Source organism: Haliotis asinina, chromosome 15, assembly GCF_037392515.1.
Source record: "Haliotis asinina isolate JCU_RB_2024 chromosome 15, JCU_Hal_asi_v2, whole genome shotgun sequence".
NCBI classification, from domain to species: Eukaryota; Metazoa; Mollusca; class Gastropoda; order Lepetellida; family Haliotidae; genus Haliotis; species Haliotis asinina.
The window spans coordinates 51,794,656-51,820,639 of NC_090294.1; the positions used below are offsets into that span (position 1 = coordinate 51,794,656).

The window sequence follows — 25,984 nt, forward strand, 5'->3', positions numbered from 1 at the left end:
ACAACCAGTCCACGGAAATTGCTCCACACCAGTGTCCCTTTAAGTGTGATATAGCATATCACACTGGCTGTGACGTAACCCGTTTTGTATACATGTTTATACAAACATGCCCTTTAGCGAGTTTTATGTTACAGGCAGGTGTAAGGTGATATATATATGTATATATATAGACTGACATGCATGAAACACTACTGAGATAATGCGTTGTTGCGCTCTTCTGCATTATCCTCGCAATCCTGTTTATCCGTCAGGTGTGTTCAGATCACGCGTAGCTGTGTGTTATTTTCACCATGGTGTGCAACGTGTGACAAGACAAAAGTAAACGACGTTCGGGGCGAAAACGAAATGAAATATGCGCGTTAGATTCCTAGATCAACAACACGATGTGGAGAACGGAGTTACTGTTCAAGGAAACGCACCCGGAACTGTGTGTTCCCTGACGTACACAGTGAGAGCCTCCATCTCAGTAGCCAGGTCAGTTCACCGTGACTGACTGCGACTTCTCTGCTGTTCTGTCTGCTGTCCGTGGTGGATCTCGTCACTCACCGGTTATGGCGTGGTTCAGGGCGGTCTCTTTGCTCCTTACTGCTCTATGTTGTTCCTCCGTCTGTTCTGGGGAGGACCGTGTTTACTACATAGCTTGTTCTGAGGAGGTGTGGGACTATGCCCCAGGGGGTGAAGATTTAGTTAATCTGAAAAGGTAGGTTGTTTTAAGGATATCTTATCATTTGATACTGTTTCATACCTCTATGCATTTCGATCGGGTTCGCTTGCTTCGAATGTCGACAAGCAGAAACTGTCTGCTTTGTTTACGCCAAATAAATATATTCAGAGACTGTCGTGGTTAGCAACCCTAAGGCATTGTATGTGAAGGTCGTCTGAATATCACATGTGAACATCTTGCTCTACACCATGTGTTCGGATGAACACGGATGTGTTCCAAACACGAAAATAGTATATACTCTCTGCAATAACTAAATGGACATGTGGAGGACTGGCTGCGTTGTTACATCCGAGTTTAAGAGACTGACGAATTTACTTTCAAATGTATATCGAGCTAATTTCTAAATCCATCATTGGATGTTTTCATGTTAATATGACATGTCCAAATTATCATGCTCTTCCTCGGAAGAATTCCGTTTGGTCATGTAACTCTAGACCAAACGTCGTTATAATCCCCTGTAATGGTTTCAGGAGACGGGTGGTATTTAGGGAAAAAAAGGCTTTTGGCAGGTATCCGGTGGATAATACCTTCATATTAAAACACGAGTCTCAGAGAAATCACACCTGATGCAATTCTTTATTATCCATGCACCTCATGTTCCTGTGTTTGGCGAATTCTGGCTTTGCACGTCTTTGTGACAGATGGAACTATCAAGGCAGGATACTTACTCTACGCCATCGCCTGTAACTGTCCGCTATTCCCACGACCACCCACGGCCACATACTCTCCGTCACCAACATCGCCTGTCTTGTGCAAGTGTTTGATATTCCAAAGATCACCCATTCACCTACTCTTCGTCACCAACATTGCTTGTCTAGTGCAAGAGTTTGCTATTCCAAAGTTCACCCATCCATTACTCTCCCTCACCAACATCGCTATCTGTTACCACTTTACGCTTCAAAGTGCTTCCCTGTGTGTTATGAGATATTTGAACAAACATGGTTTCGACACACTTTTATGTCATGGTGATAAGTATTTATAATATTAAGCTAGATGACATATACGTACATTAAAACTGGTAACAGGAATGAGAGATTCTGTTGGTGATTTCGTGTACACATGATCATAAATATGCACAATGCATAATCAAACAGTAACTTGAGGCTATTTGTTACCGATCTAAAGCAAATTCGGGTAATTATATCCCAAATTCGATTATAAATATCAATTAATGTTTCAAATCATTACATTTGGCTATAATATCGTGGACTGACTTAAGGACTTCCCTGTGAAAGGCATCCCGTGCGATCTGACGTAAATTAGAATTAAAGGGTTACATCTTTGATTTTAATTAAATGTTTGTCTAATAATAGTCGAGGTGTAACTGATGAACAGAATAATGACAAACATCTTTGACATGTAGCCTACTGAAGCCGATTCTGAGACGAAAACGCGCAGTTTGACAGATCCTTAGACCTACGTTTATATTATCCAACCGTAGACGCATAGCTCGTCATGTCTATAAAAAGACATATTCTGATCTTCCGATGGACTAAAACTAAACAAGAATAGAAATTGACGGTAATATTCAATTGTCAGAAGACAATCTATTGGATTGAAAAAGGATATTTAATACTCAACACGTTATCCGAGACGTACGATCTCAGTCGTCCCCATGCTTCAGAATAGTTCAGGGTACAACTGTACTTTTTAACCCTGCTTGGGGATTGGTGAGTGAACAGTGTTCTTATTCCAAGATGTCGGTTTAAATACTTGCCAAGGATTAATATAAGGCAGAAAAAAACAAAGTGAAATGTGATGCTGTCAGTCACCAAAGTTAAGATTCGTTCAGGGTTATCCGACGTACCGTTCTAAACTGACGGGCAAAAGAAACTATACAAAATTTCGGATTCCATTATTTAGAATATATAAACTGAATTTTGTTTCTAAATTTCACAAACATATAAAAAAATTACAACACGCAATAATTTGAGCACGAGTTATGTAAAACTGCACTGGTTCCTGCGAAAATTAGTTTTAGTGGTGAAAAATGTAATGCACGAGCATTACATGATCGAAATGGCAGTGGGTATACAAACCCTGCAGTCAGTATTCCAAGACCATAAAGAAGACGATTACTTCAACTGACATGCCGAGATTAACTGCAAAACAGCGTGAGAGGGCGACTGGTGTGCTCCAACTGGGGGTCAGGCCTGCTTATGTGGAAAAATCCTTGGTTGCACTCGAACAACAATAACAAGACTGCAGACAAGACTGAGGCAAACAGGTAGCGCTGCTGACAGGCCAAGGAGCGACAGACCACGTGTTACCACCGGCAATAAAGTCCGGTACGTGCGTTTGTTGCATCTTTGTAATCGCTTCATCACTGTGACGTCATCAGCAGCAACATCGTTGAACATCATGTGATCAGTCGAAGAACAGTTACAGGACGGCTCAGACATTATGGTATTCGTGTCTATCGACCATTCCGTGGGATGACCTTGACCCCTCGCCATCGACAGACTGAGGTAAACCCGCACTGTGCAACATTGGCAGAATCGGAATTGGCAACGAATTATATATACTGATGAAAACCGTTTTTAGTTATTCCTTGCAGATGGTCGGGGTCGAGTCTACCGTCGTAGAGGTGAGAGCAGGAGCCTGCTGCATTAAAGGACGATTCCTTTTGGTGGAGGGAGTATCACGGTCAGGGGCGGCATATGCAGAGATTTGACGACACATCTGGTAGTTGATGCAAGGGTTACACTGATGAATTTTTGCGTCCTGTTGTGCTGCCATTCAAACGGCAACATCGGCGTGTCATGTTTCAGCAAGATAACACCTAGCCCATACTGCCAGCATTGTGCAGGACTTTCTCCAGCATAATAACGTGAATGTTCTGCCATGGCAACTTCGATCCTCAAACCTCTCGCCGGTTGAACACTTGTGGGATCACCTAAACAGACAAATTCGTTCACGTAACTCACCACCTGCAAATCGTCAAGACTTTGCAAATGTATGGACAGTGGAGTGGCAGGAAACAACGTTATTCGGCGATTGATTAACTCTGTTAGACGTCGTGTTCAAGCATGCGTCGATGCACATGGAGGCCATACCAGTTACTGACATTGAATCGTGTCTGATAATGACTCCTCTGATCTGATCTGATCACAAGCTCTAATAAGTCTCTTAACAAACTGCAAATTTACAAGTCACACCTTCATTTAAACTTCTGTACATTTCTAATGTTAACCCCAAATGCTCTAAATTTTATGAATATTCATTGACAAATGATTGGTTGTACAATGAATTACATAACTTGACAGTTCTTCTTTCTATGTTTCCCCATTGGTATAGTTTCTTTTGTCCGTGGGTTTATTAACGTGTCTGCACCCTGCGTTTAGACGCGCGGAAGCTATAAAACAAATGACAGAAGGATTCAAGATTTAAATTCAGGTTAAATATATAATCTTTTTATTTCCATTACATCGGCGGCTGTCGTAAACCACACGGGAAGTATAAACGTCGTATTTTACTTCCTTTAAATCAGTACATCGATCCTGATGTCTAGTCACGTGACATTCAACGGATGTAGTGCGTGGACATGTACTAGTCGCCAAAACAAACCTTACCCTCCTGCCTTTATGAATTACTTAAAAAAAAACTATCAGAGATATGTTATGTTACAAGAAAGCTAAACAACAAAGCTGCTTGCAAATAATCTCAAATGCATTCATACTTAGGTGAAATGCATCTTTTACAGAAAGTTTGCATTGTCCTGTTTTCGACAATACCGAAAGAAACCATTACCAGTGATTTATGTGTTCGAAAGAAGGGTTGAAATAAAATTCGTCTTTGAGACAAAAATAAACCATTTGAAGCCACCATTTTCAACTATTAAACATGAAACTATTGTAGAGAGTGTAAAATTGTTAAAGAATCATTTGATATGATTTCAATCTTTCAAAACATTTTCTGATTTGATTTGGATTTGCATTAGTGAAACACAGTAAAACGTGCCTATTATAATGCGGAAAAGTGTTGTGCTTGCAAAGCAGGTATTTTATCAATCTTCTGGTTACACATAACACTGCCAATCACCAATACGTAGCAATATTCAAGTAGCATTTGCATGCACTATGCCACCAGAAGATTATGCTGAAAAGAGAGAAAAAGCCATTGAAATAGTGCAGATGTGGATGTGGTCGATATGCAATGCTGTCAACGCCCTCGGATGCCCTCATATCACGTGTGTTGGACTTATCAGATCTACAGTGATGCTGGTATCACCGGAGACAGACCAAGAAGTGGACGTACACGCATCACAAAGATAACTGTAGGGGCCTCCGTCATTAAGGAAGGAGGGTAACGTTTCTGTTGGCGTTTAGTGTTTGTATAGGTTTCAAGCATTCCTACTGGATGTTTACCCATGGGTAAAGCTGAGACCGTAAGAAAATCTGAAGCAACTGCAGACTAAGAAACCGGGAAGCTGCTCGCTAGACCGAGTTTGTTGCCCTGGCAACTGACGTCATGCGTGACGTCGGTTTCATGGGTACAGGCGGTTACCAGAGTGAAGGCTAAAGTGAGGAAGAGAACTTTAGCGTCTGATAATGTTCTGGGGGCGATTTTGGTCTACGAGCGAAACATCTTAACCGAAAGGTAATAATATTAAAACTAAACATAATGTACAGTGCTTCATATAGTCCCAAGTCAACAACTTAAGGTATCTTTACTTTGGAAAGTGGAACGCGTATAGTTAGCGTTATGCTAACTATATACACACACATATATATATATATGCTAACTATACGCGTATATATCTGGGTGAGGTGAACAACGTGCGGAACACTCACCAGTTGAACGATGGCCAGTTTACACATCACACTCAAAAGTGTCCCTCACGTTGGAAGGGGGGCATCGCAGTTCGTGATTTGCCTCACCCTAGAATACCTATCACTCAAAGGTCAGGCGAAGACCTTGTTTACTTAAAGTCGGCCTTTGTATACATATCAGTATACATAGTCGTCCACAACGTCCACAACGTGACTAGGTTGGTTTGTAATTGCAATATGATATCCAGGCATAAAGTGGACTGACTCCTGTGGAGCCTGTGAAATCAGGCTCCTGGCATCTGGTTCAACGAGTTTAAGGTGTCCGACTGTGACTGGGTGTAAAAACATTGGCATCAACTTTGTGTGCAGACGCTTTCAGTGTTGTTACAGCCCATAGTAAACAACCCCGTTGGTAAATGATCACATGATGACCACATAATGCGTGCAAACCCCTAGTTGCGGGTACAGCAACTTACAGTCCACCCAGCTGAGAATGGGTACCTCGTAAGGATGGTAAAAACACAATATTCGGTGTGCCTTTTGGCTGTAAGAATTTGCATACTCACCAGGGAGTTTGGTAATATGGTGTGCCGCTTAGATTGACATCCAGTGATCGAGGTAAAACAAAGAAGCGTTTTGAACATGCATGTGGGATGTACTATAGCGTCTATAGTCGGAACATGACGTGTGCCCAGATGCGATTATTTGTGGAGAAGCTTTCTGAAAAGCCATGGCATCCTTTGTACACACAGTGTGTGGAGCAGAATACATATCCAACTTACATTTTAACTGGATGAAGTCAGCTGGTTTCTTGTGTGAAATTGAGGGCTTCCTTTTTGCTGCCCAGGGCCAGACACTTCCCACTAGCAATCACCAACTGTGATTCTTATACAAACTTGCAATATAAAATATCGATTATACATTGACCTTAAAGAAACTGTCCAACACATTGTCAGTGGATGCCGCTTCATGGCAGAAACAGCAACATCTTAATAGACATGATGGCATGGCTCGCTGCTTCTGTTATCCTCTTCGCCATGCTTGTGGCTTTGAGTCCATCCATGGTGAGACGCTGAACATGTCCAGAGGGTTGTGGAAAATGGTGCTTTCATGATTGTCTCAGAAGACTAGACTTCCAACCAATAAACATGACCTTGTCCTGTCCTGAATAGAGTCCTGTTTCACCTCGCCTTTTGAAATGTCTTGCTTGCATCCCCAACACACCAGTCCCTCCTGGATTCCGCGATTTGTTTCTGCAACTTTCTATACAGAAAATAACGTGTGGTCCGCGGAAAACGCATTTTCACTGTCATTAGGCCTCCCCTTGGTTTGGTACCTCCTGGTCAGGAGAGTGCCCGGCTTCTCTATTGGGAGCACGGCCCTTCTGACACTCTGGGTACATGCAGATGGCTGTGGAGTTCAGGAGTCTCCATATACTCCGGAAAGCTCTTGGTGGGTTCGACTAGGCATCGTTTTCTGGGAAAAGCCCCATTCACTGTCTGTTCTCCATGTAGTGAGGACAAAGGCCCTGAGCTGATTATGAGCCTTACAAGCCTGGCGCCATGGTCACCCGAGCCCACTCTTCTGTATTTAATCTGCGATAGAATACATGTATAACTAACTGAAAAGTACAGTTGGTCAATAAAGTCATCTGGAACTGCTGGAATCAGCCAGCCTTAATAGTAATCAGGATTTACACGCCACCAATCATTGACCTATTCTGTTGCTCTGTCATATATTGCTACATCTTAGACAACGTCATCCTAACCTCCATCATGATATAATGATACAGATTACTACTGTCTGTGCAGTTGTGCCAATCTCGATCATCGCAGTTATCACAACCATGCCGTGTCAGTCATTACTACAGTTACTATATCCCCGGTCGTGTCAGTCATTACTACAGTTACTATATCCCCGGTCTTGTCAGTCATTACTACAGTTACTATAACCCCGGTCGTGTCAGTCATTACTACAGTTACTATATCCCCGGTCTTGTCAGTCATTACTACAGTTACTATATCCCCGGTCTTGTCAGTCATTACTATCGTTACTATATCCCTGGTCGTGTCAGTCATTACTACAGTTACTATATCCCCGGTCTTGTCAGTCATTACTACAGTTACTATATCACCGGTCGTGTCAGTCATTACTACAGTTACTATATCCCCGGTCTTGTCAGTCATTACTACAGTTACAATATCCCCGGTCTTGTCAGTCATTACTACAGTTACTATATCCCCGGTCGTGTCAGTCATTACTACAGTTACTATATCCCCGGTCTTGTCAGTCATTACTACAACTACTACATTCACAGGTGTGTGTGTGTGTGTGTGTGTGTGTGTGTGTGTGTGTGTGTGTGTGTGTGTGTGTGTGTGTGTGTGTGTGTGTCATTATTCGTGTTTGGAATTAGTTTTAAATCTCATAATAGATGATTGGTTCATTACAACCGATCAGTCATCGAAAATAATTGGTTAGCGTTATTTATCAAATTGTAATGTTTATCGACACACAAAGAGTAAAGAAACAAAATGTCATGCAGTTCTTTCGGGAACTATTTGCACAAAATGCACTTGTGAATTTACATCTTTAAGATGATTTCCCGGAGTTTTTAAGGTAAATTCAGTCATGATATGGAAAGAGATTGTCGTGCTTATGAAATAGAACATACAAACCAACCTGATGAAAATTATTGTTATTGCCAGTACATGTTCTAAAATTGTTTGCGTTCGATTTTGAGAAATAATGGTCGGCGATTGGTTGGTCGTTTTGTCATTGCACCACCCCTAGTCATTACTACGGCTACTGATGTGTGTTTGTCTTTTCCAAAGCTGATCAGGATCATGAACCGTCTACTTCCTTGTTTTTCATCAGATATGGTCAGGAAAGCATTGCATCCGTGTTCCTGAACCAGAGCTCAACACGGATTGGTCATGAGTACAAGAAGGTGATATACAGAGAGTACACCGACAATACGTTCACCACCGAGAAACCAAAACCGGTTTCGTTAGGCTTCCTGGGACCGATTCTGAAGGGCGAGACAGGGGACTCAGTTATCATCCACTTTCGGAACAATGCATCACGGACGTACTCCATGCATCCGCATGGCGTTCACTACGAGAAGGCGCACGAGGGTGTGTGTTGTTAGGAGTAGGGAAGTCTTAATGGTGATCAGAACATTGCTTGTACTTTTCACAAAATGTCTGGATTATAAACAGTTTAGACAATGAATCATTTTGGTATTCACATATTTGGAGGATAAAGCATTTGGACAATAAAACATTTGGGTAATGACAATTTCGATAATAAGAATATGCGGAATGCATCAACTGGCTAATGGCACGTTTGGATGATACAAAAATGGTTAATAACATATTTCAATTACAAAACAAATGGACAATAAAGCATTTGGGCAATGAAACATTTGGATAATGACACATTTGGATGATAAAATATTGGACAACAAATCATTTGGATAATGACATATTTCAATAACAAAACACATGGACAGTACAACATTTGGAAAATAAAACATTTGGATACTAAATCATTTAGACAATGAAGCAGTTGTATAATAAACCACTTAGATCATGACACAGTTCAACAATAACGCATGTAGTTAATGGAATCTGTATATTCCTGTTATATCGAACGAAAGACGTTGTCTGTGGTAACAACTGCCGTTTTCTTCATTTCCAAAATGCCTCAGGTCTTACAGGAGTCATCAGTTTACCCTAGTACAAGAATATCGTCGTCTCCCTCTAGCTGACCTGCCTGGAGTTCAAAGGCTGAATGCTGGTGTATCTGGTACAGCTTGCCCACTTGTAACGACAGTATACGGTATTTCCTGTTTGCATGTGTTAACCAAGTATTGGACTTTCAGGTGCACTGTATGCTGACGGAGTTCACTACCAGGCCGGTGCCACCGATATTGTACCTCCTGGACAGACCCACACGTACAACTGGACCGTGGCCGCGGAGTCCAGTCCGGCCGAGGGAGACCCGGACTGCTTGACCTGGTTGTATCACTCTCATGTTTCATCGGTTGAGGACATATCCTCGGGGCTGATCGGATTTCTCCTGACGTGTCGTAAAGGTAGCAGCTCTTACACTGTCACATCTCACACATCGGATTCCATAAACATCACATGCTGATCAACGACATCTCTGCGCAACATAAAAGTAGGGTAGACAGTACACTTAATGTCCCTGATTGTGTATAAGTTTCCATAGTAACAAATAAACCCATTTTTTATAATGAAAAGGACGCCCCAGGGGGACCAGAGATTCACAGAAAACCTGAACCAGAGAAAATCTAGACACGCTTCATTTAGGACTTAAGCATTGCAGAGAGGAGTATTAGGCAGAAGGAAAAATAATGTATTTGATGTGGTCATTATAGTTTTGCTGTTGGGCCGTATTTGGTAGTGTTTCAGCTGCTGTGCTCAACCTTGAAACGTTCAGAAACCTTTGTAATATTTTGTCAAATATTTTGTATACTTTCAATTTACTTCCACAATATCTCGAATCACATGACATCGTTTCATATTATTATGATAATTGCATAATAATACTAATAGTTATCTTTGAAACCCATAGGTCCTGACATATGAGCGTTTTACTTAACGTTCCTCTTATTTCATGTCTTTCAATTGCAATTCTGTAGCGGTGGTCTCGGTGGCACAGGTACCAGAATCAGTGGAGTGGGTTCCAACAATCCTGATAACGCGTTTCACCAAATTGTTTAACTCAGGTCACGCTACCTAGCAATGGCATCACTCCAATGTTATCTAAAGTGCCATAAAATGCAGTGGTCACTCACTTCAGGTAGTCTTGCGAAATGGGAGGAATCGCCCCTTTACGGCATTTATCTCAGCGTCGTTGACGAGAATCTCAGCTGGTACCTCGATGACAATATCCGATCGTACACCACCGGGGTTATTGATAAAGATGATGACGAGTTTTACGAGAGCAACAAGATGCACGCCATCAACGGCTACGTGTACGGCCACCTGCCGGGCGTCAAGGCATGTGTAGGGGAGACAATTCACTGGCATATGGCGGCATTGGGGACTGAGGTCGACGTCCACGCTTTGGCTGTCAGCGGTCATTCCTTCCAATATTTCAATCATCGGTGAGCGGCATTGTACATGACAATTTTTGTTACTTAGGGACTTGACAACTGCTTCTTGGATGGGCAGTTTAGAAGTTGAGGTGATGAAGAATGATAATAATTATTTTATGAATGTGAAAGGCGACAGCGTGGAGACGTTGTCTTTCGCACGTATGATGAAATCTGTCCATAAAAAGTATTATCATCATTCTTGCCAACAGCTGTAAGGGAGACAGCACGACTGATATTACGTTGAAAACTGCAAACCTTCAACTGTTACCAGTCCCTAAATCATTGTCATAGTTTTACTTGACTTGACTAGTCCATTCATATTCTTGTGACGTTTTGTAAAGTCACTAATAGTTTTGATAATGGAGATACGGCACTAGTAGTAGTAGCAGCAGCAGAAGAAGTAGTAGTAATAGTAACAGCAGTATCAGTAGCAGTATCACTCTTACTAGTGGCAGTGTCACTCGTGGTAGTAACCCTTAGTTGTATCAATGTCACTCATAGTAGTAACCCTTATTAGTAGCAGTGTAACTCTTTGTAGTAACTATTAGTAGTAGCAGTGTAACTCTTTGTAGTAACTATTAGTAGTAGCAGTGTCACTCTTAGTAGTAACTCTTAGTAGTATCTTAGTTAGCAGTATCATTCTTTGTAGAAACAGTGACTCCCTTAGTAGTAGCAGTGTCACTCTCAATAGTAGCAGTGTTGTACCTGTGTCACTTGCAGTTGTGGCAGTGTCGCTCTATGTAGTAGCAGCTCCTATCGCGCTGGGAACAGGAATCTTGTAGTAGCAGTTCTGACTCTCCTAGTAGTTGTTAAAGCGTTGACCAGCGTACCGGACATTTAATCAGAATTCCCTTCTGTTCTTCCTGCAGAAAAGACTCCATTCGACTGACCGTTGCGCAGTTTGCGACGGCCGATATGACGGCACTGGCGAGGGGGAAGTGGTTGTTCATGTGCCAAGTCAACAGTCACATCACCGGTACGTGTTCATAGCAGGCCGGGCCTCCAGGAAGGACATCGGCGGGGTTAATTAAAGGTTCATTCCCCAATTGCCAAAGATGTAACGCAAATAATTCGCCACTGAGTGTTGAGTCAACTGTGTCAATTCACAAATTCAGTCTATTACCTCCACTCCATAAATTAGGGTGCATTTAGGGTGCAAACTGAACCCCATCCCCATTTTCGTCCTGAAATATTAACCACTGACCATGAAAAATGAGCTGTGGACCTGTTGAGGCCTTTGATGTACCTTCTATATCAATGAGAACAAAGGCTGCGCGTGTGAGGTCAACTCGTTTATTTCGCGCATGCCAGTAGTTATTGGATGATATCAGTAGACACCCTGTACCAATAGCATAATCATTGGTACACATTTCATTCAGGGGTTAAAATATAAACATACATGTTACATGACATTGTATAACATCAACAGGTGTATGTTTACAGGTACATTACTATCTGTAATAATGCATACGTCACATTTTCATACCATTACAAGTACACATACAAATATTTGTTGCTTGCAAATGAGTTTACCAAATTATTATGTATCATCGTGTAATCAAATACATGATACAAAACAGTAATACAATATATACAAAAAAAGCAAATATACTCTCCCCCCAAAAAAACTCATAATGACAATTGGAGTTTTACGGTGTTTATGTCTTGAAACATCAAAACAAAATACACCATGGGTAAAATACCCGTATTTAACGGCATGATTTTCAATTTCGGCGTGTAGTGTCACAGAATACACAATTCACGTATAATGCACGTGAAAGTTAGGGATCAGGTAGTCTCAGTGATGAGCATAAAAGGTTGATCGCTGTCTGTCGATTGATTATTCATTGTATTTGGAATATTGTTGACGAAGGTAAAATGCCATGTCTAAGTGAAGCCAACCGTCATATCCCCATTGGCCTCCTCGAAACTGGCCAGTCTCAGCGTGCAGTTGCCCGAAGCATCAATGCTCAACAAAGCACCAGTTTACAGCTCTGGGAGAGATATCGCCGGCAAAATTCGGTAACAGATGTCACTCGTAGTGGGCGACCTTGAGGGACCACTGCAACGCAGGATGGCTACATCCGGCTACATTACCTGTCCCATCGAACAGCTACGGCGACCAGAAACGCTCAACAAATATCCGGACTGAGGAGGCTTTCTGCACAGACCGTCAGGAACAGGTTGAGAGAGGCTGGTTTACGTGGCAGAAAACCTTATTTTGGCCCTGTGCTTGGACTACAACATCGTCGACAGTTCAAGGGCGCAGAGGTGATGCCGTGCAGTTCTGGATGCCCACGGTGGTCACCCTAGGTATTGACTTCAGCGCCACCACACGTCTCCATGTGACGCTCAAACTGACATTCCTCGTGCTGGCTAAGTCTGCATTCCCAGTGTGGAATTTAGTTATATTTCATTGACTCATAAAGTCTACAAGAAACATAAAAATACAGTTGAAATTCCTATATGCGTTTCTTTCGGGGAGAGTATAGATCACTAATGCATAAATCATGAAATAAATCATAACATGTCTACCTTGTGTGCGACACTGGAGTGTTGCTACTGGCGGTCGGTCCACTACTCCGCATTCTACAAGACTAGGATACCTGAGCTGAGCTAATACAGCACAGGAAAATATATACGTACGTCATGCGACTGAGAATTGTCCCGACACACATATAACTACAAGGAAAGGTTTACTTCATTGTGTGATTTATATTAGATATGCATCATAAATTCCCGCTTGTAATACAACTTTACCTATCAAATCATCACTCATACACTCCTACTCAAGAGTTTTCATACATTTGCTAATTACACTATCATAAATACTTTACTGGAAATGCTTACTTATGATACTTAGGTATGCATTAATAAAAGTATACAGCGTAAATGCACTATAATTTCTAAACTTGGAAGCGTATTCACTATTTGGTTTTGCAGTGTACAACAGGTGACAAGTACTGTATAAGTGAAAATGGCGAATGACGTATGAGTTGAAATATCCCACTCAACCAGGTGATCATTACAAATCACATTACGGACAGAAAGATAGAATAATGGAATGATTCAAGATGATGATGATGATGATGATGATGATGATGATGATGATGATGTGGAATGTTTACGTGCGTTTTCTGAGGTAATTATTTCCAACATGGAAAGTGACAAGTAACGCGGAATATTATTTTTTAGCTGTCTATTTCAGAGGGGATGGAAGCGTTCCTGACAGTCGACAGCTGTAACGATATCCCACGAGCTGACATCCGTGTCGACAACGTGCGGCGTTACTACATCGCCGCCGAGGAAGTGATGTGGGACTACGCCCCGTCGGGACGGAACAAATACGATGGAGGCGAGCTGACAGAGGAGGGGAGGTAGCTCCATGTCTTGCAATGTAAACTGTTTCGCTAAAAGATTCCGTATTCAACTACTGGTACTATTAAAACACAATTATCAGGATTAGCTGTTTAGATGGTTATGATGAACAAAACAATCTGATTGATTGTAGATTTCACAGATAACGTTAATCCTTAACGGTCGGCTGTCGCTACAGTTGAGAAGATGACAGACCCGCTTGACCTTGAGTCGACTGAGGTGTTAGATGTTCAACATAATACATAAATACAACTTGTACATGTACAACCTAAAACTTTACCAAGGCAATGTTATCGTTGCTGTTGCCTTCTTATGATAATATTGATTAGACGATCAAGAACACTGCAAGTACATGTGATATCATGTTATATATAATGGCAGTTTTCTCAAGGCGTTGAGTCCGTTTTCTCTACCGGCAGTGCCCGTTTTCACGTAAGCGGTGGCCGTTTCCTTGGTTTGGGGGCTGTCCGTTTTCACTATAGCCTCATGAAATGTTGCTAAAAGAGGAGTAAAACAACCCAGTTACTATTTCCGAATATTATCACGCTCTACCAATGCCATCTATCCTTTTCCTTTAAAATTAGAATGTAACGTAATTATATCAACATCCCCATCCGCACCACACTCTTTTCCATCACATCACCGCCCTACCCCCTCTCCCACCCCGCCCTACCCCACCCTTATCCAACATCCCACCCTTTCCAAACTCTTCTTCATCACCATCACCACCAACCTCCTCTCTCACCCCACCGTTATCCAACATCCAACCCTTCAACACTCGTCTTCATCACCATCACCACCAATCCCAAACCCCCTCTCTCACGCCCAAATACCATTCAACACCCCGACTAACATACTCAGAGCTCTGCTGTATCGCGTATTGCGCTATAGTGCGCCAGTGGTATTTAAACTGAATCTCATCGAGTTATTGTGAAGTCTAGAGTTGTTCACAGTGGTGCACTTTCCATCGTCAGTGACTCCGAGGTGTTCTTCAAAAAGGACTCGTCTCATATTGGCGGAATATACAAGAAGGCGCTGTTCAAGGAGTACACCGGCTACATGTTTGACCAGGAGAAGGCCCGAGATGCCAGTGAGACCCATCTTGGCTTTCTGGGTCCAGTCATCAGGGCAGAGGTCGGCGACCTGGTCAAGGTCGTGTTCTACAACAAAGCTACTCGGCACTACTCCATTCACCCCCACGGTGCGCAACACAGCAAGCTGAGTGAAGGCGCCCTCTACAACGATGGCATCTACGGTAACTGCAGTCTTAGTTTTTACAACAGTTGTAGCTACTGGTTCCTCTTGTCGACTGTACACATTGTCCGTGTTCGAATCCCATATAAGCCATTTAATGCCCCAAAGACGTCTAGTAGTTAATAGCTAGTTTAGCTGATATACTACTCTCGAAATATGGTTCCCGAAAAAGCCCGATGAATATAAAATAGGAGCTTCTGTGATTACATTTCAGATGAAGTTTTGACCTTTGTTCTGGGTAACATCCTGTATGGTGTGTTTCCATTTCCGTCCTAACCTCCTTGAGAGGCGGTGAAAGTAATGTGGATTGTTGACTTCAGTGACAGGCGGTGACAGTTGTGTGGGTTGTTGACTTCGCTGGAAGGTGGTGACAGTAATGTGGGTTGTTGACTTCAGTGACAGGCGGTGACAGTTATGTGGGTTGTTGACTTCAGTGAAAGGTGGTGACAGTTATGTGGGTTGTTGAGTTCACCGAAAGGTGGTGACAGTAACGTGGTTTGTTGGCATCACTGGAAAGTGGTGACATTAATATGGGTTGCTGAGTTCACTGAAAGGTGGTGACAGTAATGTGGGTCGTTGATTTCACTTGAAAGTGGTGACAGTAATGTGGGTTGTTGACTTCATTGAAAGGTGGTGACAGTAATGTGGGTTCTTGACTTCACTGGAAGGTGGTGACAGTAATGTGGGTTGTAAAGTTCAGTGACAGGCAGTGACAGTTATGTTGGTTGTTGACTTCACTGGAAGGTGGTGACAGTAATGTGGGTTGTAGAGTTCACTGACAGGCCGTGACAGTTATGTGGATTGTTGACTTCAGTGACAGGCGGTGACAGTTATGTGGGTTGTTGACTTCAGTGACAGGCGGTGACAGTAATGTGGGTTGTTGACTTCAATGACAGGCGGTGACAGTTATGTGGGTTGTTGAATTCACTGAAAGGTGGTGACAGTAACGTGGTTTGTTGGCTTCACTGGAAAGTGGTGACAGTAATGTGGGTTGTTGAGTTCACTGAAAGGTGGTGACAGTAATGTGAGTTGTTGACTTCACTGGAAAGTGGTGACAATAATGTGGGTTGTTGACTTCACTGAAAGGTGGTGACAATAATGTGGTTTGTTGACTTCACTGGAAGGTGGTGACAGTAATGTGGGTTGTAGAGTTCACTGCAAGGGGGTGACCGTTGTCTCTTTGTGAAATCCCCAGACCCAACATTCAACCGAAAAGTAGCAAGTCCGCTATGACAGTTGTGTGTATAAACGATACTAGAAAGTGTGTGAGATGTACGTCGTTAATGACATCAACTGACATAGTTTGAATCCTGACAGGGAAGTACGACGACTACGTGGAGCCCATGAGTATCCACACCTACTACTGGACAATACCGGAAGAGATGGGGCCCACACCAGAAGATCCACCATGTTTGACGCGAATGTACACCTCCAGCGTGGACGTCGTTAAAGACTCCTACAGCGGCCTGGTCGGCCCGATGCTAATATGCAGAAAAGGGTCCTTGGATGAAAATGGGAATCAGGTGCGCAGAGTCTGTTTACAAGCACATGTGCTGAAAGTTTGGCACCAAGCACATGAAAAGTGACACCAACGATTTTGGCGAGGTGATCATCGTATTCCAGCTGCGTCGATCGATGCTCATGACGTCCGTCACTGGCTAGACTAGTACAGACTAGGATACGTGCAGACTAACGCTATATAGCTTGAATATTATTGAGTGTGGTATTACAAACAAACAAACAAACAAACAAACAAACAACAAACAAACAAACCGTATGGTAGGGTCTTCACCCAGAACGTGACAATGGCAGTCTGTAATGGGTGACTGAATATTGTTGAATATCGCATTATTTGCAACTTTGAAAATTAATGATGATTGTAAGTGGATCTCAGTCATGTTTTATTCCAGATCAATGTGACGAAGGACTTTTTCCTAATGTTCTCTGTGACCGACGAGAACAAGTCCTGGTACTTGGACGAGAACATGCGACTCAACGGCGTCGACCCTTCCACCGATGGCGATGAGTTCGAAGAATCCAACCTGATGCACGGTAAGAGTAACTAGATATAAATCCCCGAATTAAACGCTTCGGCGTATCGTGTTTAGATCTGTTCTCCCCATCACACCAAACTCGTTCTTTGTAAAATGTTCAGATCAACTTCAGCCGGAAGATGGCTAAGCAAGCAATACAAAAATAACATATTATGAAAGCATATAATCTGTCAACAATGGACAGTAAAAGAACTGTCAGTGACTCTATATAGAATGTTAAAAAAACCAAACAACCCCCCCCCCCCCCCCCCCAAACCCCCAGAGACTTAAAGCTACTGTCTCATCTATCATGACTATTTCAGCATGAGAACTATATAACTATATAAGGGAACTGTTGCATTAAGGGAAGTGTTGCATGTTGTCACCAGGGTAATCCTGGTGTCTGCTCATTAGTTATTGCGGATGTATTTTTTTGTGTTTCTCTTATTTCTCTTAGTGTTGCAGTTCACTGTTTGAACATTTACCAAGTCTCAAATCCTTTGTTTCTACAGGGATTAATGGGCGGCTGTACGGTAATCTCGACGGCCTCGACATGTGCGTTGGTGGCACGGTCAGATGGCACGTGTTCAGCATGGGGACAGAGGTTGATTTTCACACTTTGACCTTTAATGGTGACAATTTCAAGAATCTCGACAACCAAAAGTCGGCGTCCGATGTCCTTCCAGGAGATATGAAAACTCTCGACATGATTCCCAGTCACCCGGGTATGTACGATCCCCCATGTATGTATTATTACTGAAACAGTGATTTTCCCAGTCACCCGGGTATGTACGATCCCCGATGTATGTATTATTACTGAAACAGTGATTTTCCCAGTCACCCGGGTATGTACGATCCCCCATGTATGTATTATTACTGAAACAGTGATGTCCTTGATAGTTCCACAGCACACTTTGTATGTAAAATGGGTATAATTGTTGTTGTATTTTTTTAGGTTCATGAATGATGTATTGTTGTATTTGCTCAGGTTCATGGGGCCTAGTTTGTAGGACGAACGACCACTACACGGCGGGTACTAAGGCCATCTACAATGTTATGCGCTGTGGAGAAGCTGCTGATCCCGACACGTCACTTCCGGTGGAAGGACAGGTTGTCCGGAAGTTCATTCAAGTAATGGAGATACTATGGGATTACGTGCCTCAAGGAAGGGACGCCATTTACAACGAACTGTTCACAGTGGAAGGAAAGTAAGTGAAGTTATAGATAATACGATAGGCCTGATGTGGATATCAGTGATTCGTCAGAGAGGTATTTACGTCTGAACTTCAACTCTCATGAAAGTAATATGTTAACTGATGAAGAAATCTGCCAAAACTATTTAACGGTTATATCAACGTTTAGCTTGATTCGTGTTCATTCGGGTATTTATTGGATTGCAAACCTAATTGCCAACCTACACAACAATCTCTACATGGAGAGATATATTGATGGTTCTAGTACATGTTTATATTACCACCGACGCCTTGTCTCACATTGACCATAACCCATAATACTTTGAAGGTACAACTATCCTAATATTCCCAGACAGTTTTTGTGACAATTAATACCAAGTGAACTCTCAAGAACCGAAAGGATTTGCTTACGAATTTAGAATCTCAGAAACAGACCGAGTTTCATTCTGTCAAAACATTTGATTTTTCCACATCGTATACAACTATCTCACGAAGCAAATCTCAGGAAACGTTTTCTGTTGGCAAAATCAAAACATGGTAATTTGGTCTAGACGTTTAACTTACGCTTCCATGTACCGTTTAACTTACGTTTCCGGTACATGGATGATTCAGTATCATTCAGTAACAATCAAATAGCCAAATGCCTTCCGCTCATGTGCCCTTGAACTTGACATTATGGAGACACATGAGACCGCCTCAGCTGTTTCATATTTTCATCTGAGCATGAAAAGCGGCAAAAACATTTCTACACAAGCTGAATGACAAAAGGGATGACTTCAACTTTCTAATAGTCACCTTTCTAATAGTCAGCTTTCGCTTCATGGTGACAGTCACTGGACTGTCTGGTTCAGACTCGATGTTTTAATAAACAGCATCATACAGCTGTAATAGCAAACCACTCGGCTGTTGGCAGAGATTTCTTATGAATGTGGAAAGGATTTTGTCCTGTCTGTTTGCATACATTTTCAAACTGATCCTGACAGAATACCATTCTGTTTTTGAAACGAAATGTTTTTGTACATCTGGTACAAAGTTGTATTTCAGTTGGGCAATCGCTATGCTGTTCTTGACCAGTGTGGACGCCATAATAGCTTTGTTTTGTAGTATCAATATCAATAAAGGAAATTCGAGACTCTAAAACGAACACAGTGATGTTATTTTCGCTCACTCACACAACGAGCCTTTCAAACAGAGGAATTAATGTTACTAGACATATGAACTTTTATGTTGTAGTCATGGGGCGACGTTCGTGAGCGAGGGCGATACAAGAATAGGAGGTACGTACATCAAGGCCCAGTACCAGGAATATACTGATGATACGTTCACCATGCCTGTGATACGTGGAGATGATGAGCAATACCTGGGTCTTCTTGGTCCAATAATACGACTAGAAGTAGGCGATGTTCTGGATATATTGTTCAAAAACGGCGCCACGGAGCAAAATTACACGATCAGAGCGCACGGACTTCACTTCAACGGTGGCGATGGTAATTTCAGCGCCTCGGACCAGCCGAGTGTTCCACCAATGGGCGTGAGAAGGTTCACTTGGAATGTTACGGAATCTGACGGCCCTGGTCCGAGTGATCCCGAATGTGTAGCTCGTGTGTACTTCTCTGATGTAGATCCGGTCAAAGATGTCAATTCCGGTCTTGTCGGCCCGCTGGTTATCTGCAGGAAAGGAGCTTTAAAGATGGAGATGGGCAAACGAACACGGAAGAATGTGGACGCAGACTTCGCCCTGTATTTCTCTGTGATTGATGAAAATCTGAGTTGGTATCTGGATCAGAACATTGGGAATTTTGCCGGGAACGCCTCAGCGGTGAAAAAAGACGACGAGGATTTCATTGAAAGTAACCTTATGCACGGTAAGGGTGAAACTGTGCACTTGTAACTGTAGCGGGGAATAGTCGGTTGTCTTCTAGAATATGCTATCTTGCGTGTTGAGGAGTGAGTATTTTAATAGATGAGGGAGATCTCGGACATTGTCTGATTAGGTGCCCTCCTCCGTGTGACGTGGTACTGACAGGTCAACATAACCAGGTTAAACTAGGATTCGAACTACGATCATAGTCCACGTTTCCATGGCACAGCTTCGGACACCGGAACAAGGGATCCCGGATTTCGAATTTTTATGATGACGTCAGTTATTGCTTGTACGAGTTTTTCTGAGTTAGTAAATCAATTGTCATCCGTAAAATGCACTTTCGATGTATCAACTCGACATAACTTGAGGGCTGTATGTATTATAATGGGGTAGTAGATTCCACAGTTTATATGATTTATTCCATTCGCATTCATTTTATTACAAATAGTAAAATACACACTGGCTTACCAAGCTGTGTTGTCGGTTGGAATCAGTTTCTAATGAAAATCAGTATTTATCAATAAGAAATGTCGAGTAAATCTTACCTGCCATGTTTCAATGTTTCAGCCATCAATGGGTACCTGTACGGCAACCAGAAACCACCATATATGATGGAAGGCCAAACTGTTGACTGGTACCTCTTCACGCTGGGGACAGAGGTGGACATGCACTCAGTGCATTTCCATGGCAACGACATTACAATTTTCGAAGACAAGCCTCATACCAATGACGTCGCCCAGCTGTTCCCCAGCGTGTTCACCTCTGTTCGCATGCACGCAGTGAAGGTGGGCAAGTGGTTGTACCACTGCCACATCCACGACCACATCCATGCCGGCATGATGGGCGTGTACGAAGTAGAGAAGAATTTTTTCAACAGAAGTCCCAATTAATACAGCCATATGGATTCAGGACAGGGTTGTGGCTGCAAGGGCTTTTCGTAGTTAAAGACTTATTTCAGGGGCGTGGGTGGGGAGAGAATAGAATCTGAAAAGCATATGCTAACCATATCAACTTCTTCGCTTGACAAGTTGTGAAATCAAATGTAGTTGTTAACCAACTGGTTCATAAATGCCAACGCTGACCGAGGTGGTCAACTCGAGTCTTCGTTAAGACTGATTTCAAAATTCAATTACTCACCTACAATGTGATGATTAGCTTTACAGGCACAAGCTTTCCAGCGACGACATAACGGCACACCTTATTTAAGCCCTAAATCTCACATTGCCGAGGTGAAGAATTATTCCGTATGAACAAACCTACAAATCGATAAACTGACATTCATCAACAGTTTTATGCTCCATGTTCCACGAATATCATGAAACGGACGTAAAATATCTCTGTAAGTGTGTATTTTATTTTAGAAACCCTTCTTAAAACAGACTGAGTGTAAATTATCATCACTGAATCTGTAGCCCGGTCTCACCGACGGCCTGGGGTTGGTTCTCATACTGGTGTGGTGTGACGCCCACTTCTGGCCACCCCATCGTCAGCGGAATACAGCTATGGGTCCAGTCAACTTTAGAGTCAATGCATTCACATTAGATGTTGTAGGTATGAAGTTCACATAGACATCGCTGCTGATGCCGGTGGTGCTGTAGTAAGGTGCGACTAAATGGATCCTACTGTGAAGCCACGTGACCTGGCCATTAGTATGTCAAAGTGACCCTCCAGTTCGACGCTCATCACATCAATCACTGTATTGTCCTCTCAAGAGTCTGTTGAATACCGCCTGAAGTTATACGGGCTTTATTATACACAAACACACACTGCACCGTCCAGAACCTTTAGAAAACTGCTGTTCATCGGAAATATTATTTCTATTTTAATAACTGGACCATTCATATATATATCAGAATCTGTGTTGTTGCCAAGTCTACGTAGCAAACCGTCCGTACTAGCAAGTGTCCGTATTAGCATAGTTGTATATGCGAACCGTGAATAATACTATTTGGTAAATGTCGTAATGATGGTGATATGTAGGACACACAGGATGCAAGTTTCCGTGTTCACTGAACATCCCGGTGTACTTGTCGTGGTGATATTTATCGAGTGTTCTGTTTTTGTACTTATGCTTCGGCCTTTTTCAGCTCCACTCATCCGCCTGCACATTCCATTTACAACGTAATACGTACATGACAACATGCAAAGATCTATTTTTGAATAAAATAATTTTTCATAAATAATAATGTTTTGTTTTTTTGTTACATCTGGTACAGCTACAGCACATAATGGCGAGAATGCTACAGAATCAGAGCCTTCAATGTCAGCTACTGGTTCTGTTTTGTCTGTGACACATAAGGTACCCTTAATTCTACTTTATCTGCTATTATTGTTTCCTCGGTTAATACTGTATATTACATTTGGGACTTTTACTATTTCTGTTTCACTGTCTATTTGATGATGGAGTTCTGGATAAACATGAATATATTTTGTCGATATATGGCTCAGAAGAACTAGCACTGTATGCAGGAATTACTCCTCTCCAAATTGCGAATGGAACGAAAAGAGTGTTTTCACTTGTACACCACTTGCTATCGCTATTGCTCTACAATTCTCCCGTGTTAACGTTTATGAAAGTCTACATTACCATCAGTCCCGTACTGTCGGGGCCTTACTGTCCCGTATATACCTATTGTCCTGTATATACCTATTGTCCTGTATATACCTATAGTCCTGCATATACCTATTGTCCTGCATATACCTATAGTCCTGCATATACCTATTGTCCTGCATATACCTATTGTCCTGCATATACCTATTGTCCTGCATATACCTGTTGTCCTGTATATACCTGTTGTCCTGTATATACCTCTTGTCCTGTATATACCTATTGTCCTGTATATACCTATTGTCCTGCATATACCTATTGTCCTGTAGATACCTATTGTCCTGTATATACCTATTGTCCTGTATATACCTATAGTCCTGCATATACCTATTGTCCTGTAGATACCTATTGTCCTGCATATACCTATTGTCCTGTATATACCTAAGGTATCATGGAGCCTCCTTCTGGTTATTATGGCAATTTTGTATCCATGGCGACGCTAAGTATAATAATAATGATAATGGCCGTATTTTCATCCCACTCGTGCATGTTCATACGCTGACACATTATTACCCCGGAGAACCCCAGCTGCCTGTAAGGCGCTTGAGGATTATTAATCACATATCGGGTACCCAGTTTCTGCTGGGTGAACTGAGGCCAGTTTGAACAGACTCACTTGCCTAAGGTGAGACCACATGAATCAGATGTGCTTCGTTGCGGGACAGGACCGAACCCTCAAGAGTCACACTGCCAAACACGCTGACTCATCAAATGACTGTTCGCGCTCAACATTGCTTTACTTCAACTGATTCGTCACCTGAGCTCTACGTACAACACCACACGCCACCACAATGTGTAATATATACTGTATATTAACTGTTTAATGGTGTTTGTAACTCAACAGCGAAGCTATTTTGCATCGTGTGCATGACAAAGGCAATAGATTAGATCCTAACAGTTGTAGAGGTACTTCTGTTCTCTCTGAAATCGCGAAAACAATGGTCACAAAAATATTAAACAATAGACTGGTAGCATGGTGTGAAGATAGTCATATCCTTGGTCACAACAATGTATTGACAGTCGGGACTGAAGCACAGTGGAACATGTTTCCATTCTCTATTCCTCAACTCAGACACGGTTCTGTTGTATATTCGTTGACTTCACCAAGTCCTTCTATAGTGTGAGACTTCACCTTGTGCAACTGTTCTTACTGTGCCATGTAGGAAGAAAGTGTTTAGAGTCATATCGCTCGTCTATGTAGGACCAACCGAAATCTTGTGCTTGCAAGACAAATAACATGAAGTGATTATCTCTCCTGTACAGCTGACACGAGTCAGGGATGAGTGAACGCATATCCTCAAGGCTAAAGAGTGCAACAGGAAGGTTTATGTAAATGAGTTTTTATAACATTACTTCTGTGATTTTTTGTTGATGGCATTTGTAAACGAGTGAGAGTGCTGGGAAATTACACAAACTGATTGGTTGTGTTGCAGAATTTGCGATAGCAGTGAAAATTGGTGCATCCAACCAGAAGACATTGAATTGGCTAACCCATACACTTATCTAGGAATTTGTTCACATCCAAATTGTCATGGAGTTCAGCTTGGTAGACTCTTGCGCACCAAGCTGAGAAAGCCTTATATCTAGTCTTGAACTTCATAAACAAATTTCAAACCGAAAATTAAAGATGTACTGTTTCTATTCGATAGGATCAAGTTTAATTAATCTATGGTAAACTTGGGAGATTTCTTGGCCTCATATGTAGAATGCTGAACATCATGTTTAAACTACTTGCCATGCCCACCAGTAGATATCAAAGGCAAGTCATACTATGGCTTATGGTCTGGAAGCAGATGGTGCGGAAAGGAATCACACGTTTCATCAATCAGCCTAACAAGGCTGCTCAGCGAATATAAATGAAAGTTATCACATTATTGGAAATGTAATTCTGTTGAAATGGGATCATATTTCAGTGTGGTGCATAATACCAGGTAGAGAGCTGCGCTTACAAGACTCGCATGCATTAACCATAAGCTCTGTATGGAAACAAGGAGATAGAGTGTGGAAGTTCTGTTTGTCACTGTTTAACAGAAGAAATTTATACATGAGGATAAGATCCACTTTCTTATTATCTGCTCACACTGTCTTACAGCTCATCTACTGAAAATAGTACATTCATTCATGAAAAGAAGTTTATACATATTACGAATTGTGAAAATCAGCCGTCATTTTGCAGAATCTTTTTTCAAGGCCTCAGCTGTGAGGCAGAAGTACTTCAGCGCTCGATGGAAGGGAGATAAATCACTGTCACTGTACCTACTGATGCGGGTTTAAAGCATGGTTTGTGAGCATGTTGGTAACTCAGCCGACTTTCAGACTTTGAGTCTTACTCGTCAACACATGAACATTAATAAGCATTCAATGTATTTGCACCATCAAAGTGTATCGGTTTCAAGGGAAGTGATCTCCAAGCAATCTACCTGTTGCCTTGTCGTGATGCCGGTAAGGCACGTAACCAGCATCACCACAGGTACACTCTCTGTGTATCATCGTTTGATGCTGTGACACTTTCTGTGTGAAATGTTACGCATTGTACCATACTGTCAATATTTTGAAATTTCCGGGTCTTTGTCTTTCGCTTGAATAAACCATTTCCTGATGATCCTCGCTTGTCACTTTGCAAAAGAAAAAAAAACTAACCGCAGAAAAACAAACAATGTATGCTATTCACCTGATGAGGAAGTAAGAATATACTTCGACACGTCGTGACTCTTCACTATAAAGAAGTCGTCATCTATAAAAAACCCTCGTGTCTTTATGTGTATCACTTCTAAATGCCATTCAAAGACTCAGTGAATGCTAGTAGTTTTCATAAGTTTTATATCACCCCACTGCCTCGGACCAGTGCGGACACGTTCATGGCGCTTTAGTTCGTAGTTCTCCAAGCGCCCCATGATACTACTGTCACGTGACAACTTTGACTGACGGCCAAGTCTACACGTGACCCAAGCCAACTGTTAACCTGCTTCATCTGTGCCATTCAAATCCAAATACCGGTATATGAAAGTTTGAATTGCTCCTGTGTTCGAAAAG

The 25,984-nt window shown here is 42.1% G+C and overlaps 1 protein-coding gene across 1 annotated transcript; it reads left to right on the forward strand.

Moving 5' to 3' along the window:
* The first annotated feature begins 174 nt into the window (after positions 1 to 174).
* LOC137264813 (hephaestin-like protein) lies at positions 175 to 22,523 on the forward strand. The gene is made up of 13 exons (XM_067800145.1): positions 175 to 700; positions 8,371 to 8,630; positions 9,380 to 9,592; positions 10,324 to 10,630; positions 11,491 to 11,597; positions 13,830 to 13,998; positions 14,974 to 15,254; positions 16,571 to 16,776; positions 17,164 to 17,305; positions 17,799 to 18,011; positions 18,275 to 18,494; positions 19,713 to 20,344; positions 20,911 to 22,523. Exons 1-13 carry the CDS (start codon positions 552 to 554, stop codon positions 21,231 to 21,233), a joined length of 3,222 nt encoding a protein of 1,073 aa, XP_067656246.1. The 5' UTR covers positions 175 to 551; the 3' UTR covers positions 21,234 to 22,523.
* Positions 22,524 to 25,984: the final 3,461 nt, after the last annotated feature.